Genomic DNA, 13,928 nt, shown 5'->3' with positions numbered 1-13,928 from the left:
CTCACTATATTAATGTAGGCTTATCAGAATAACACCACATCGTTTTCATTTAACTTATTTTGACATTTGCATAAACCAACCTTTCAAATACAAAATGTCAAATTCATTAATTTAATAATTGATAAAGAAATTCAGGTAAGGTTCGTGCTTGGGCCGAAATTACCCACAGTGCTATACCATCTGTTCAGAGTGTGTTATGCTGGTTGGCTAGCAGTAACTAATGTAGCTCGAAGCAGCTTATCTTGAGAAAACATAATTTGAGGAAATGCGGGGTCATGTCAGGTCCCTGGGCCTTTGTGTACTAACTGCAACTCTACAGAGAACCACAGCAGTAACAACAAGACACAAACTTTTAGCTTAGCACTGGTTTTATATTTGAGTTTCTTAAAGCAGCAAGACTAACCAAATCTGACAGAGGCCTACTGTGAATGGGATCATTTTCCTAAAGCTCACAGAACTTGTACCACAGTCTCTTAGTTGTGCACTAATACATTAACTGACAGCTAAATCAGGAAGTTGAGACACTGGCCAGAGGTTAAGTTATAACAGTTAAAGCCATACAATTATTTTTGCATAGTTACTTAATCACTGTGGATAGTGAAAGATAACATTTAAGACCACTACGGTACATTATTTTAGCTTAAATGCTTACAATACCATGGTTTTTGTTAACTGTTAAATATGGATACTTGTTATGGATGTACTGCACAAGAAGGGAAAAAAGCACTGCGAGGGGCCAGACTCAAATCTGTGAAATAATGAAGAGTAAGACAACCAAGCATCAAGGAGCATCTAAAAATCAGAAACAAATGTAATGGTCTTTAATGCAATGAAAGATATCTTAGTTCCACATTGTGTAGGAAAAGCCTTACTGATGGTGTCTCAGCAGGGTTTTCACACTTATTTCGTCCATTTTGTTAAATAAAAATGCATTTCTCATTGAAGAAGACAGTTAACTGGAAGCCTAATAAATCTGGTCAAAGCTGCCCTGAACACTGACAAGTAAGCAGCAAACACAATACAAGAGGCAAACATCACAGTCCAAACAAACTCACCTAAAGTTTGCTTTTAAATGAAAATCTAAGGGGACATGATAAAAAATTATAAAACCAAAATGTGGTGCAGGGAAGAATATTAACATCAAGTGCTTCATACACTTTCAACCTCTTAAAAAAATCTGTGTATAGAGACATATAAAGTGCAGGACACATTCTGATTCAGAGCTCTTTTCTGCATACACACATACAGTAGAAGTCTTTGTAGAGAGCTCAGCCCTTTTCCCCCTCCCCGCTCCATGAAGAGACGTTTTAGCTCCTCAAATTGTGAACTTGAACCAATACACTAACAAGGAAACCAAGGAGTGCCTGAATAAGGAGACTTCTGGTGTTGACTGGATTGAAATGCTTGGTTTATGAAAGCTAGTTTTACCCTAGCTCACCACTGGACCAGAAAACCAGATTAATTAAGCACACACAGGCCTTGTAGACCTCTGATCTGCTGAAACAAGCAGTGATATGCACTCTGTCACCGGTAATCAGGGTTACACTCCATCAGCTATGTGTGCCTGTTGAAGGCTTTGATTATGTGAATGATGAAACATTATTAAAAAGTAGCATGATCCAGATGATGAAAAAGCAAATTAACCGACAACCACAGTGCTCATGTTTTCCATTTACATTATTATGACTCAGCTGTCAGAATTAGAGCTATGTTGCTGCAAGTATCCCTTTAAAACTGGATTGCTTGGGAAGCTGAATGCTCGGCATTAACAAACTCTGACTTATCATTGTGTCTGAAAACTTGTAAAATGATGCGCCTTTGTCTTCAGCTCATCTTTTGTCCACTTATGGTGAGCTGCTTAAAGAAATGAAATACAGACTTTTATTGTGAAGGCTGAATAAGTCTGTCATGGGGGGATAATGAGAGAGCAAAAAAATAAATACTGTCATCTGCAGTTATTGTAAGTGGACTTTTTAAAAAGGCATTCTTAAAAAACTTTTATATAATAAGTCATGGTAGACGTTTTGTGAAAGAAGGCTCTTAAAGGGACAGTTTGGTTTTTTTCTGTGCAGGTTCATCAGACAGTTTCTCAACAAACGTCCTGCACTGACCGGGATCTCCTGTGGGTACCGCCGACAAGTACCTCATACCTTCCACTTAAAAAAGTCCAACTATCCCTTTAATTGTACATATTGAGGAGGTAGTCTAAAAATGTGCAGGTCTTTCATCTCCTTTATGCCTTTCTAGACATCACTAGGAATACTGTCACAATTTTTTGTATCCCTAAAACCACCCATGTCCTGCTTTTCAAGTGATGCTCGAAGCTTCCTCAGATAATTCAAAATGTGTATGAACTTTAGATTTAGGCATACTCTTAACAGCATTCCCAGAACAACAAGTACTGGTACCAATCAGGTAACAGCAGTTATCAACGATGAAAGCCAAAAGAAAAAGTCAAATATGTTAAATAAAAGCTGCCATGTCAAAACATTTGTCTCCTCAATTTAGACAAATGTGAGTCAGCACAGCAAATTATTTAACCTTTCTGATTATCCTATTAGAGACATGTGGGATTGTGCACTACTGCTCAGATGCTAAAACATTGAACAAAGTCTGCATGGTGAAACGGACCCAAAACATCATCATCAAACCTCTCTACATCTCAGCTTTCATTGCAGCCACAAAAGTTCAATCCTGGAGGACAAACGGAAATCTAAGACACCTAAAGTGCTCTCTGTCTTTGCTGCAATATCAATGCAGGCAACCTCTTTTTTCCTCATTCTCATACAGCAATAATTTAGATAGCCATGTGACAGATGAGAGACTATTTGTGGCATGACTGGTGATAAAAATGTCTGACAATTTGCACAATTTTGTAGCAAGTCTGGGATACTCTAGCAGATAAATTCCCCTGACTGTCACAGCTTTAGGAGAACTCTATTGCTAACATGCTCAATCAAACCTGTGTTTTTTCTCCCCCATGATTTTAATCTAAGTATTTGCATCATACTTAGCCTATGGTAGTCTTTTTACCCTAAGACACTTTGCCTTAAATCCATCACCATTAACCAAAACTGCAACCTGTCCCACCCTGGGGACAAACCCATCGATCTGAGCGGAGTCATGCTTCAGGCACTGGATTTGGTGTGGAACTTCATGTGTACGTACTCTTTGCGTTGACTGGAATTTATTTTCAATTTGCCAGTTTTGTCCTGCTTCACCTTGAGGATGTTGTTTTTTTTTCCAAGAAAACCACATTTAAGCACACGTGAGCTCTGTATGTAACACCAGCATTCATTGCAAAACACATGCATCTAGCTGGTGGGAAACACTGCAGGGTGCAACTTAGCAGAGGCCTTCTACAGTGACATAACAAAGACAACACTGAGAAATATTTGTCACTAGAGAAACATTATTTTCTGCAGGTTCTCCTCTGAAAACTCCAGCACAAAAAAACACAAGTTCCTATTTATTTCTGTTCCTGTGCCGGTGTTTTCCAGCTTTTCTGCTGTGCGGAGAAGAGTTCAAGCTCAAGTTGATCCTAAACGGTGGGCCAGGATGAAAATGGGAAAAAAGCAAGGGCCAATTCAATGATTACTAGGAGGTCTCCATCATGCGTATATCGTCTGTTTCTGTAGCGTCGTCCTTTGTCCACCTCATTGTGTTTGTCCACTGTCCGGACTCTAAACAGCTCTTTGTAGGATACTCTGCCACCTGGAGGAGGAACACAGAGACAGGAGAGAGCCATTCAAATCCCACAGCGTTCACAGGTATGGTGGGTCCAGCAGAAATCAAATCAAAAGTAGATCTGGATTGAGATGGAGAGAGTATGTGGGAGGATTAACCTACTAAGGCTGAGTTTAAGGATTATAATGGTTATGTAACTGCACCCTGCAGCTTTAACGTTTCATGCAGATCTGATCTGAGAAATTCAAATGTGAATTCATGTGTTTTTTGTGCATTCATTTGACCTAGAACTAGAACAAATCTAATGAGGCAAAAACATTTGCTACAATAAGACAATCCGGCATCACAGTAGAAGAAGAGACGTGCTTCTATCACAACAGGCTGGATCGCATTCCTGTGTAGCCACCTCTCCTCTGTGGGAGAAGGGAGGAGGTTTCCTTTCTCCCAGAGCAGACGTTTGGCAGACGGTCGAGCTTTGGGGCCACAGAGGGGAGGAGGCCTCATTCTTCCTCATTCTTCCTCATTCTCTTGCACACAAAAGTTTAGCCATTTGGCAACTTTTACACTCTGCTTCATCTGAATATTGATACACTGTGCTCAAATAAAAACAAACCTTCATGTCTGTATTAGCTTCTCAATGTCATATATTAAAGGCTTTTTCATTTTTATTAGACATTTCCACACGTAGAGCTCTTCTCCTCTGGGGAGGCTACACTAAAGTATCTAGACACAAAATCATACTTCATAAGGATCTCTGATTGCGAGGATGTGGATTCCTATACAAATTAGTAGGATGATTGATCCCGAAGTTACAAGCAAAGGGGATAACTTTTGCCTCATTAATAGCCTGAAGACTCATTCTTCTACAGTGGAAATCTGATAAACCTCCCATCAAATATATCAAATCCTCTGTATGTCTGGTGCATACTGCAGTTTTTGACAATAAAGAAGACTTTGAACCTTTTTCATCAACAGCTTGATTTGGGAAATGCTCTCAATGCTGCAACTAGAAAAACTGAGATACAATCAAGCCAACTGTCCTGAAAATTATAATGCCATTTGTTCACCTTTCATTGAAAATGTAAAGAACCTGAGTCCATCATAAAAGTCTCTCTTCTGGTTTTGGTAATGTAAATATTCATGTTTTATTGTCAAGTCTATGAATGTCAAGGAGAATTTTTTATTCTCTTTATTTATTTATTTTTGGCATATTGTGTCAGTATTTGCTTATTATTCTACAGATTTACGTTCATTTTAATTGGCTATAATTGTTACTGTTTTTACTTTCATTATTATTGTTTTATTTTATTTTTTTTTCATTCTTGTCACTCTTGTCTATAAGATCAGGGTGGGTGGGTGGGTAATATGGGTGGATGAAGGGAATAAATGTTCTTGTTTGTAAAATGAAAAACTATAAATAAAGCATTAAAAAAGTAGGATGATTGATGTCTGAACCCCAACTTTTTTTTAAACATGTTGCTGGCATCAAATTCAAAATGATCATCAATTATTCATAAAATAATAGAACCTTTCAGTTTTAACATCTGACATGTTGTCTCTGCACTCATTCAGTTAAATATACTCCGTAAAGGATTTGAAAACCATCAAAATCTGCTTTTATTAACATCCCCATTCTTTTGGAATTAAGGATTCAAATGTAAGAGTAACATGTACTCTATTTATCTTTATGACACAAGTTGAGATTTTGAACTTAAAGGCCATTTGCAAAAAAAGTCAAAGATATGGCTGGTGGCCTAGAGGCCTAAGCGCCCCACATATTGAGGCTATAGTCCTCAACGCAGAGGTCGCCGGCTCGACTCCCGGCTGCAACCATTTGCTGCATGTCTTCCCCCTCTCTCTACTCCCTACATTTCCTTTCTCTCTTCAGCTGTACTATCATAAAGGCAAAAAGCCCAAAAATATAACCAAAAAAAAAAAGATATGGAAGAGTAAAAGTTAAGGATCAGCAGTTCTAATCTCAGATAACCTTGTAAAACACTGGTGGTTTTCTGGAGTGCTCGTCTGAAAAATGCTGAAGCAGCCGACTAGTTTTACTGTCAATACCAGCAATATGTGTTGCTGGATGTTTCCTGCGATGAGGAGAAGGAGTCAAGGACGACGTGCTGGTACTGAGGCGCAAGCTAAGAAAAGACGACATCGACCTGTCCTTCAACCCACCTTTATGGGGAATGTAAGATCTATCTAGGATAAGGTGGACGAGCTAACCCAGCACCAGAGGGAATACTGGCAGGGTAGCATCATGCTAACAGAGCTAACACCGGACATGAACGCCACATTGGAAGGATTTCAGGAGAGCGGACAGGATACAGGAGAGCAAGACTGAACTAACTGGTGAAGAAGGCCAGCTCAGTCCTAGACCCTGTGGAGGTGGTAGCTGACAGGAGAATTATGGACAATCTATCGTCTCTGATGAACATTTCTTTTTTAGATATATATTCTGATAGATTAGATATATATTGACATAGAGTGGTCTAGACCTCCTATGTTTGTAAAAGCATCTTGAGATAACGTTTGTTGTGATTTGGCGCTACACAAATAAAGATTGACTGATTGATTGATTGATATTCCTTATCCCAGTAATTCATTCCCTGATGACTGTAGTTATGTCAGTTATGAAAAATGGTGTTCCCTCATACCTCTTACAACTAAAATAAGCTGTGCAGGAGCAAAATTATTTCAGCATGTTTTGTGATAGCACTAGAATTAAAAACATGCATGCTTTCTGGCAATGCATATGCATCTCACCTGAAACTTTTACTGTTTATACTGTTGTTTTTTTTGCTCTGCAACCTGTAGGACACACAACTGTAGCTACTTCCTTCTAATTAATTATTATTATTATTATTATTATTATTATTATTATTATTATTATTAATAATAATAATAATTTACATTCATTTTATTTTATTTTATTTTTATTTTATGTATTATTCTACTCTAAGTTTTTACTCTTTTCATTCCATGACACGTAAATAATAAAGTGCAACAGAGCTTTTGTGTATCTTGTATCCTAAAAAATGTTTGAAATATAAAGGAATAAAAACACAAAAAACCCCACAAAAAAGCACACAAAAAACACAAATAAACATGAATGCTGACACTTTCAAATCAAGGATTTAAGCATTGATGCCACTTTTGAGTTCTACACATATCCTAGACTCAAAGGTTCCCCCTGCAGGTGTTTGGGGAAACTGCAACAACAGAGAAATCTTACCATCACTGGGAAAAAGAGAGAAGAGAAGAACTTACTGGAGGTAAAGAGTCCAGAGCTTCTTTGGGGTTGAGTCTGCAGTTTGTGCCAGTGTTGTGTTGTCCTATGATGTTGTGCGTATCATCTCTACACTTGAGCGCATATTCTCTCACTCTGTGTTTGAAGGTGTCAAGCTCTGTGTGGAAGACTTCTAAATAGACGTCTTGTCCGTCCTACAGGGAAGAAGGTAACCATGTTAGAAAATCATTCAACAAACAACAAATGGACAGATCAACAGAAATCATCATTTTTTTAGAGTTGGACACTGTTGACATTTAATACAAAGATAAGTTGTTGATAGGCACATAGGTAGGTGTGGTACATTTAAAAACAGACAACAGACATTACTCAGGTGTGTGTCTTACTTTGGCTTTTTGGAAGAACTGCCTGAAGCAGCCTCGAGGATCCTGCTGAGAGTTTGAAGCCATCTCTAGGATGAACTGCATGACTACAGCTTGGTGTGCTACCTGCTCCATAAGTGCTTCTTTCTACAAAACAACAAAACATGTGATTAGCCTCTTCAGCTGTTCAAAAACCTCAATGAAGCCTCAATTATGTTTTCACTTTTTATTCTCAGGCTGTGTTTTAAATACATACATGTTTTTTAAAGGACTTTTATGGTGTGTTTGGGGCTTCAAGGAAGAGGGGCAATGCTGAGTGAGTGTAAGTGAGTGCCAACGTTTTTCATGTGCTGTACTGTTTACAATCCAATTAAAAACTTCAGAAGCGACTGTGTGGTGGGACCAAAAGCAAAGTGAAATACCCCACTCCAGAAATGTCTGCAAAATAAATGCTGCAATTTCCAGGTTCATTACATCCTTTGGAGGAGCGCGCCTTCATCTTTTTATGGTAAGTCTTAGTTTCACTGTAAACCGCAAGTTACACTGAAGCTCCACTCTGGCTTACTTCAGGTGAGTGCACCCAAAACATTCACAGATTTCTTTTGATTTACTAATAATTACATGGTATTAAGTTTGCGGAAAGACAAACATCATGATGCAGATTTGTAAAACAAAAAAAAATGCAAGGTTTATAAGGTGAGTCCTTGAACTTTTAAAGTGATTGTTTTCTGAATGTAGGTCTGATCAATCATTTTGATGCATTCCAGAGGATTGGGAAATAAATGCTGGTTAGATGTTTGGATACAGGGTCAGGCAGTTTTTATCCAGAGTGGATCATTGGCCACACTTGCTTGAAGATATTTCTTCATAGTGATAAATAAATCATTGTAAGATTGCTGCGGATGGGATGACTTAAAGCTAGGGTTGGTAGTCACTGAAAACTAGCATGAATTTGAATGTAGCATTTCCTCATGACTCCGTCTAACCCCTCCCCTCCTCCCTCAGAGCTCCTCCAAAACGACACCCCCCTGCTCACATGCACGAGCGCCGCTGACTTGCGACCATATGATGGTGACTGATTCAAAACTGGTCCTCACCAAAACATTCTCATAGTGAAAGTTAAAAACACAAACAAACATGGCTGCTGTTAGCACTCGTAACTGTCATGCTAGCATTATCCAGTTGTACTGGTGACACGATATCAGGAGAAAAGTTATAACACACATATAATACTGTAACAGCTCTACTGTTTGTTAAACGTGTTCAGTGTAGATGCTCTTAATTCCTACAGTGTTGACAGTCAGTGAAGGCATCAGGGGAAGTGTAGAGTGTGTGAGCTGGAGAGAGGAGAGACAAGAGGAGAAGTTTTTCATTCATTCAAACATTGACTGTTGTTTTGTTGGTTGGTGTGATCACGGCCGACAGTGACCGGTTATTAAAACTCAACGTGTTCATGAATCGGCTCGTCATCCCTACAGCGTCCGGACGGACGCTACAATACATCTACATTTTCTGTAGGACTTACTAAATGTCATTAATTCTTCTGCTTGTCAGAGCCCCCGTGGTGAGAGCTTTTTAGACTCTGATCCGGACTACAGTCCTGAGCAAAGCACCTCATCGGGTCAGAGGGGACAGGCCCGAGGTCGAGCGAGAGGGGCAGTCAGTAGAGTCAGGGGAAGCAGCGGCAGGGGAAGGAGACTCAGAGTACACGCCGGGGAAATGTACGCGCAGGAGGAGGGCAGAACGGCAGGACGGGATTTGAATGGTTTAAAATTTTGGCACCCAAAAAACGGTGATTGGTTGGTGTTTTCCCAGGTTTACTCCGGCTGTAGATAGCAGCTTTTCTTCGCTCTTTTTTAAGAACACATTATGTATTGATTACCATCAAGACATAAAGATCATTTTAACCAGTATGACAAAAAGTGTATCTAAATCTGATTACCAACCCCAGCTTTAAAATGGATGTAACTTTCTGAATAAATCTGTTATCATGTTGCATGGCTTTATATTAGGAATGTCAGGGCTTAGACAATTTACATTTGAACTTTGGCATGCCTACGCATGAAGTTGGAAAATGTTACACTATCAAATATCTTTTCCAGGGACCAGTACAGAGACCAAAGTGGTTAAAGGAGAAATTCCTCATTGCTTTTTTGTCTTGTGTTATTGTTGATGATAAAAAGATAAAAGTACACCAGCCTCATCCTTTCTTTACATTACCCCTTCTTGTTGTAGTCTCATGCACCACAGAATTAAGTAGTTTGCTGTTTCCTCACAGATGAGCTGAGGCATGTCCGCTAGGAAACGCTGACTGTCGTCCCATCTCCGTAACATACCTAAAATAACAAAGACAACAGATAAAAAGCCTCATCAGTTTATATTTCTCCTGCAGACACAAGGACAGAACTCATCTCCTCTTATTTAATCAGTGGAACAACTTATGTGGAGTTTTTCTTCCAACAAGTTGACTGGCAGTTCTCATGGTAACATTTTAAACCTGCATCCAGAACGTTTCCACACAAACAGACTGGTTCCTTCCTTCCAAAACAGACACTCATGCCATTTTGCAATAAGGACATTTAGGGTGCAGGGTTTTGCTTCAGATTTCATCATAATAAATCTACCGTTTATGGAAAAGTTGTACTGTTGGTTTGGTAAAATTTGAAAGAAACGTATGTGACTAGGTCCCTGAAGCTCTGTGCGATATTGCTACCACTCTCTGTAGTGATTTAAGGGTTACTTCTATATAAATGTACACACAAAGTCAGTGCTTTTAATTTGAATAAACTAATAATGACAAGAGTCTGGGATGCAACAGTGGATTTCAAATATGGACATGGAAACAAAGTAAAATGTCCTCTTCTGTGAAACCTGAGGGAAATCCTGCAAGTTGAACAGCTCCACTCTAAAATATGTAACCAATATCTAACTAGAAATATAAAAGTGTATCTGAGTGAGAGTCCATTGTTATAACAACTTCAGATTTTGCATCTCACTCACCAAAATGCCTGAGCTCTTGCTCATACTTTTGGAGGAACGAGCACTTGTCTTGATCCATTTCTACAGGCTGATTTTGAACATTGATGATACTCTGAAAGACATAGAGGATGTTAACCAACTGTTGATAACAAAACGAAAATATGACAAAGTGAGATCTTTCAAGACCAGGCTGCAGCTAGGATTTTGCTTACTTCGTCAGCTTTATGTGTCACTCATTTAAACAGAATGAAAACGTCCTCACTGATTCACTTACCTTATCAAATACGTCCCAACTCCCAACAGCTCCTAGCACAGGACTGCGGCTGAGTTCCTGACCTCCCAGCATGCTCTCCTTGCGGCGCCACTCCTCCACAGTGTGTGTAAGTTCTGAGGGACATGTCAGAGTCCTAGCACGTTCCTGCTCCAGTGATTCTGAGCTGTGGACACCTAAAGAACAGAGCTGATCCTGAGCTTCAGCCAGCCTCCAGCTGGAGACGATGGAGGCTTTCACACAGCGCTGCTGGCTCTGGCACAGTGACGACATGGCACAATCACAGAGGCGTGATGATGGTGACTGCTGTGTGGTAAATAGTAGAAAAAGACATCAGAGATCAATAGTGGGTTACCACTAAATCACATCTCAACACTTCACAATTCCACTTTATTTGCATTTGGGCACAACTTGTCTGTTTCTCATTAACATTGTATTAGCAGCCCCTGAACATCTCCTGAGCTATACTCAGAACACTTCTAGTCAATCAGAGCCTCCTTCACAGCTTCTAGACCATGTTCTAGACGGGCAATCCCAGATGACATTACTCATCTTTTCGTCCAGCAAACGTCCCCAACATTAACAACCTAAAACACTTGCACACATCCCTGAAGCCTTGGGGCTTAAAAAACAAACAAAAGCTGAGCTGTGTCAGTTCAACTTTTAAAGTGCAGTCTGGTGAAAACAGATCAAACAGACTCCTGGCTTTTATAACAACATAACAAAAGCTCTCCTTTGCAAAAGGAACAAAGGCTCCTAGCATCACAAGAAGTAATAAAAGCAGGTGGGCATGTCTGAAAAAAAGAAAACAAATAAACTTAAACAGGTGTTCCTGTATCAAACTGTTTACTTTGGGTTTTATATGAACACAATAATACACAAGACACCTGTGTCATTGCCTTTTTAACTTGCTTTTTACCTTGTTGTCATCGTCAAGATGAGACTGAACATGACTACGCACACACACAAAGGGTGGTCACATTGACAGTATCCTCTAGAGCAGGGAGTCCCAAAGTGTGGGTTGGGACCCCCTGGGGGGTCGCGAGACACAGATTGGGGGGTCGTGAGATGTCTTCCAGAATTTTTTTTTTTTTTTTAAGTTATCTAAAAATATTTACTATTATTATTATCATTTATTTTTGTTTATTTACCTTGTTTTCTTTTGTTTATCTTCTGTTTTGTTTGTACTGTTTATTATTATAATTATTTGTTTATTATTATCATCATTATTTTTGTATTTCTTTGTATTAATTCGTTTTTTCTTCTCCTTGTTGGTTTTGTATTACTTATGTATAATTTGTTAACTTGTGGTGAACAAAGAAATACTAAAAAAAATTCAATAAAAAAAAGTTGAATTACAAAAGTTATCTGAAAATAGTCAATTGTATCCGTTTATATATTGACAAAAACAGTAGCTAAACTTGAAATAAAACCTTGAAAATATAAAGTGTAATGAGTTTTCTGCCTTTCTTTTTGCCAGATGACCCCTAAGTTTAGTTAGTTAGTGAACAGTTAATTATCAAAAGCATCAGGAGCAGGAGGTTAATTCATAACAGCACAGGAAACACAGACCCATGCTCATACAGGTAGGCTCATTTTCTGCAGACCAGCTAAATAAAACCACATTAAATCACCTTGAGGGACAGGGGGGTTGCAAGTCTTTGGCACCTATGTTTTAGGGGTCGCGGCCTGAAAGTTTGGGACTGTGGATGATCTAATCCACATAGGGCCTTTCTCTTTGTCTGTTACCCTTCAATAATACTGAGTTGTTAATATAGTGCCAGGATTTCTTTCCACTGAATGATTGACTCCCCTATAATCGGACAACCGACCCCCACAAACTGCCTGCTCACTCTGAATCTCAGCCTAGATGTAGGCCTGGGCTGTTATGCTTCCATGACCACAGCCATGCTGTATTTGGTACAGGGTGGGGCGAGAGATGGCTAAAAATAAAATCAGTGCTTGATTCCATATCATCCATGGCTACACCATTAGACAAACGGCCAAATACCTTTTCCAGACAACAACAAGAATCTCACACAGCTGTCGGTGTCTGTGAATGACGAGCTGAGGGAAAGTCTTGTTGTGGCCTCTGATCTCACCATCCCACATATGGATGATCTCCTCCTACGGGCACTGATATGATAGGACTCCTACAGTGATCTGTTTCCCATAGAACAACATGTTACAGTTGGAAACAGCTAGTGTGATTGTGCAACTTTTAGTCAAAACCAAGTTATATTCTGTCAGGTATGCAGCTTGCAAACTGGTGTTATGCACAGTGAGTGTTATTGGTTAAATGTGATGGCAGCTTCTCTGTCCCACAGCTAGCAGAACAAACTTTGGTACGGATGAAAAGGAAAAAATAAAATGACTAAAACAAGATCGATGGCTAAAAGACACTGACACAGCCCCTACTTTTCTGACTGTGAAGCTGTCAAACTTGGTATGAAATAACTTCAATGATCCCAGAGCAGACATAGCTAGGTAGCATGCTTTTAATACCGTTCAGTTACCTCTGTGATACACATCCTGTGCCAAGAGCACACATGCTATCATGAGATAATTACCTGCTGGTGAGGATAAACACCACTGAAGTCCTTGGCCGCTAAAGCTGGGTCACAGCTTGGCTCTTGGTCGGGGTGAACTGAAGCTCCGTTGCCCAGCCACTCCATCACAGCTCAATGACTGAGCTAGCAGGCTAATGCTAGCTGTGTCAGAAGAATCGGAACAAGTATTTTTCTGTTTCAAGGATTCACTGCCAGAGTTATATATGCTCCGAGTGGAGGTCTGAGAGTCAGCAGGGCCGACTGGGGAGAATGATGCACCACGGAAACTTCTGCTCCCGTAAATACACCGTAAGCTAACAATTAAACTACAACTGGCTGTCCCAGCCGTCCCAGCAACCTGCTGCGTCACAGGACCACGTGGTAAACAACTTTGACCACGTGACTATTCGTAATATTTAGACCACCAGATAAACACCTATTTAAAGTCTATGATAAAAACGTATACATATATCACGCTTATATACGGAGGAGGATTAGGGCCACGTTAAAAAATAATCATCAATAAAAAAAAGTATTCGTGAATTTAGGAGAATAAATTTGTAAATTCAGGAGAATAAATTATTTTATTATAATTACTACTGTAATTAACACAGCTATTGTTCAGCAAACAAACCGTATCACTGTTAACAACTAACTCTGAATAAAGTATTTACTGATATGGCCTCAATAATATTAGTAACAGTTCTTTATGTTAATTTGTAATGTCAACCTACTATTTGCTTTCCTCGTACTGAATGCATCATTTTAAGTTGATGAATGATAACGAAAAAAAAATGATGCAAGTTTACCATTCGACTCCAGGTATATCA

General features: G+C 39.3%; 1 protein-coding gene across 2 annotated transcripts; it reads right to left on the bottom strand.

Moving 5' to 3' along the window:
• Positions 1-795: 795 nt before the first annotated feature.
• On the bottom strand, positions 796-13,486 carry cdc37l1 (cell division cycle 37-like 1). Of its 2 annotated transcripts, none has more exons than XM_034709337.1 (7): positions 13,120-13,486; positions 10,553-10,852; positions 10,300-10,390; positions 9,520-9,635; positions 7,324-7,446; positions 6,958-7,131; positions 796-3,714 (listed from the first exon to the last, which is right to left on the bottom strand). In XM_034709337.1, exons 1-7 carry the CDS (start codon positions 13,222-13,224, stop codon positions 3,598-3,600), a joined length of 1,026 nt encoding a protein of 341 aa, XP_034565228.1. In that variant the 5' UTR covers positions 13,225-13,486; the 3' UTR covers positions 796-3,597. The 2 variants fall into 2 exon arrangements, with proteins under 2 accessions (XP_034565228.1, XP_034565227.1); XM_034709336.1 differs by having other exon boundaries at positions 10,553-10,855; positions 13,120-13,482.
• Positions 13,487-13,928: the final 442 nt, after the last annotated feature.

The sequence above is a fragment of the Notolabrus celidotus genome, chromosome 19 (assembly GCF_009762535.1).
Source record: "Notolabrus celidotus isolate fNotCel1 chromosome 19, fNotCel1.pri, whole genome shotgun sequence".
NCBI classification, from domain to species: domain Eukaryota; kingdom Metazoa; phylum Chordata; class Actinopteri; order Labriformes; family Labridae; genus Notolabrus; species Notolabrus celidotus.
The sequence above is the reverse complement of the archived record's forward strand: the minus strand, read 5'-3'. Positions and strand labels throughout refer to the sequence as shown.

What these genes read in the sequence shown, in the direction of transcription:
- cdc37l1 (XM_034709336.1), bottom strand. Translation starts at nt 13,224, where the DNA reads ATGGAGTGGCTGGGCAACGGAGCTTCAGTTCACCCCGACCAAGAGCCA. An exon ending in GTGTTTATCCTCACCAGCAG is followed by an intron (nt 10,856 to 13,119) that starts GTAATTATCTCA and finishes TTTACCACACAG; the next exon opens with CAGTCACCATCATCACGCCT. An exon ending in CTCTGGACTCTTTACCTCCA is followed by an intron (nt 3,715 to 6,957) that starts GTAAGTTCTTCT and finishes TTCCTCCTCCAG; the next exon opens with GTGGCAGAGTATCCTACAAA.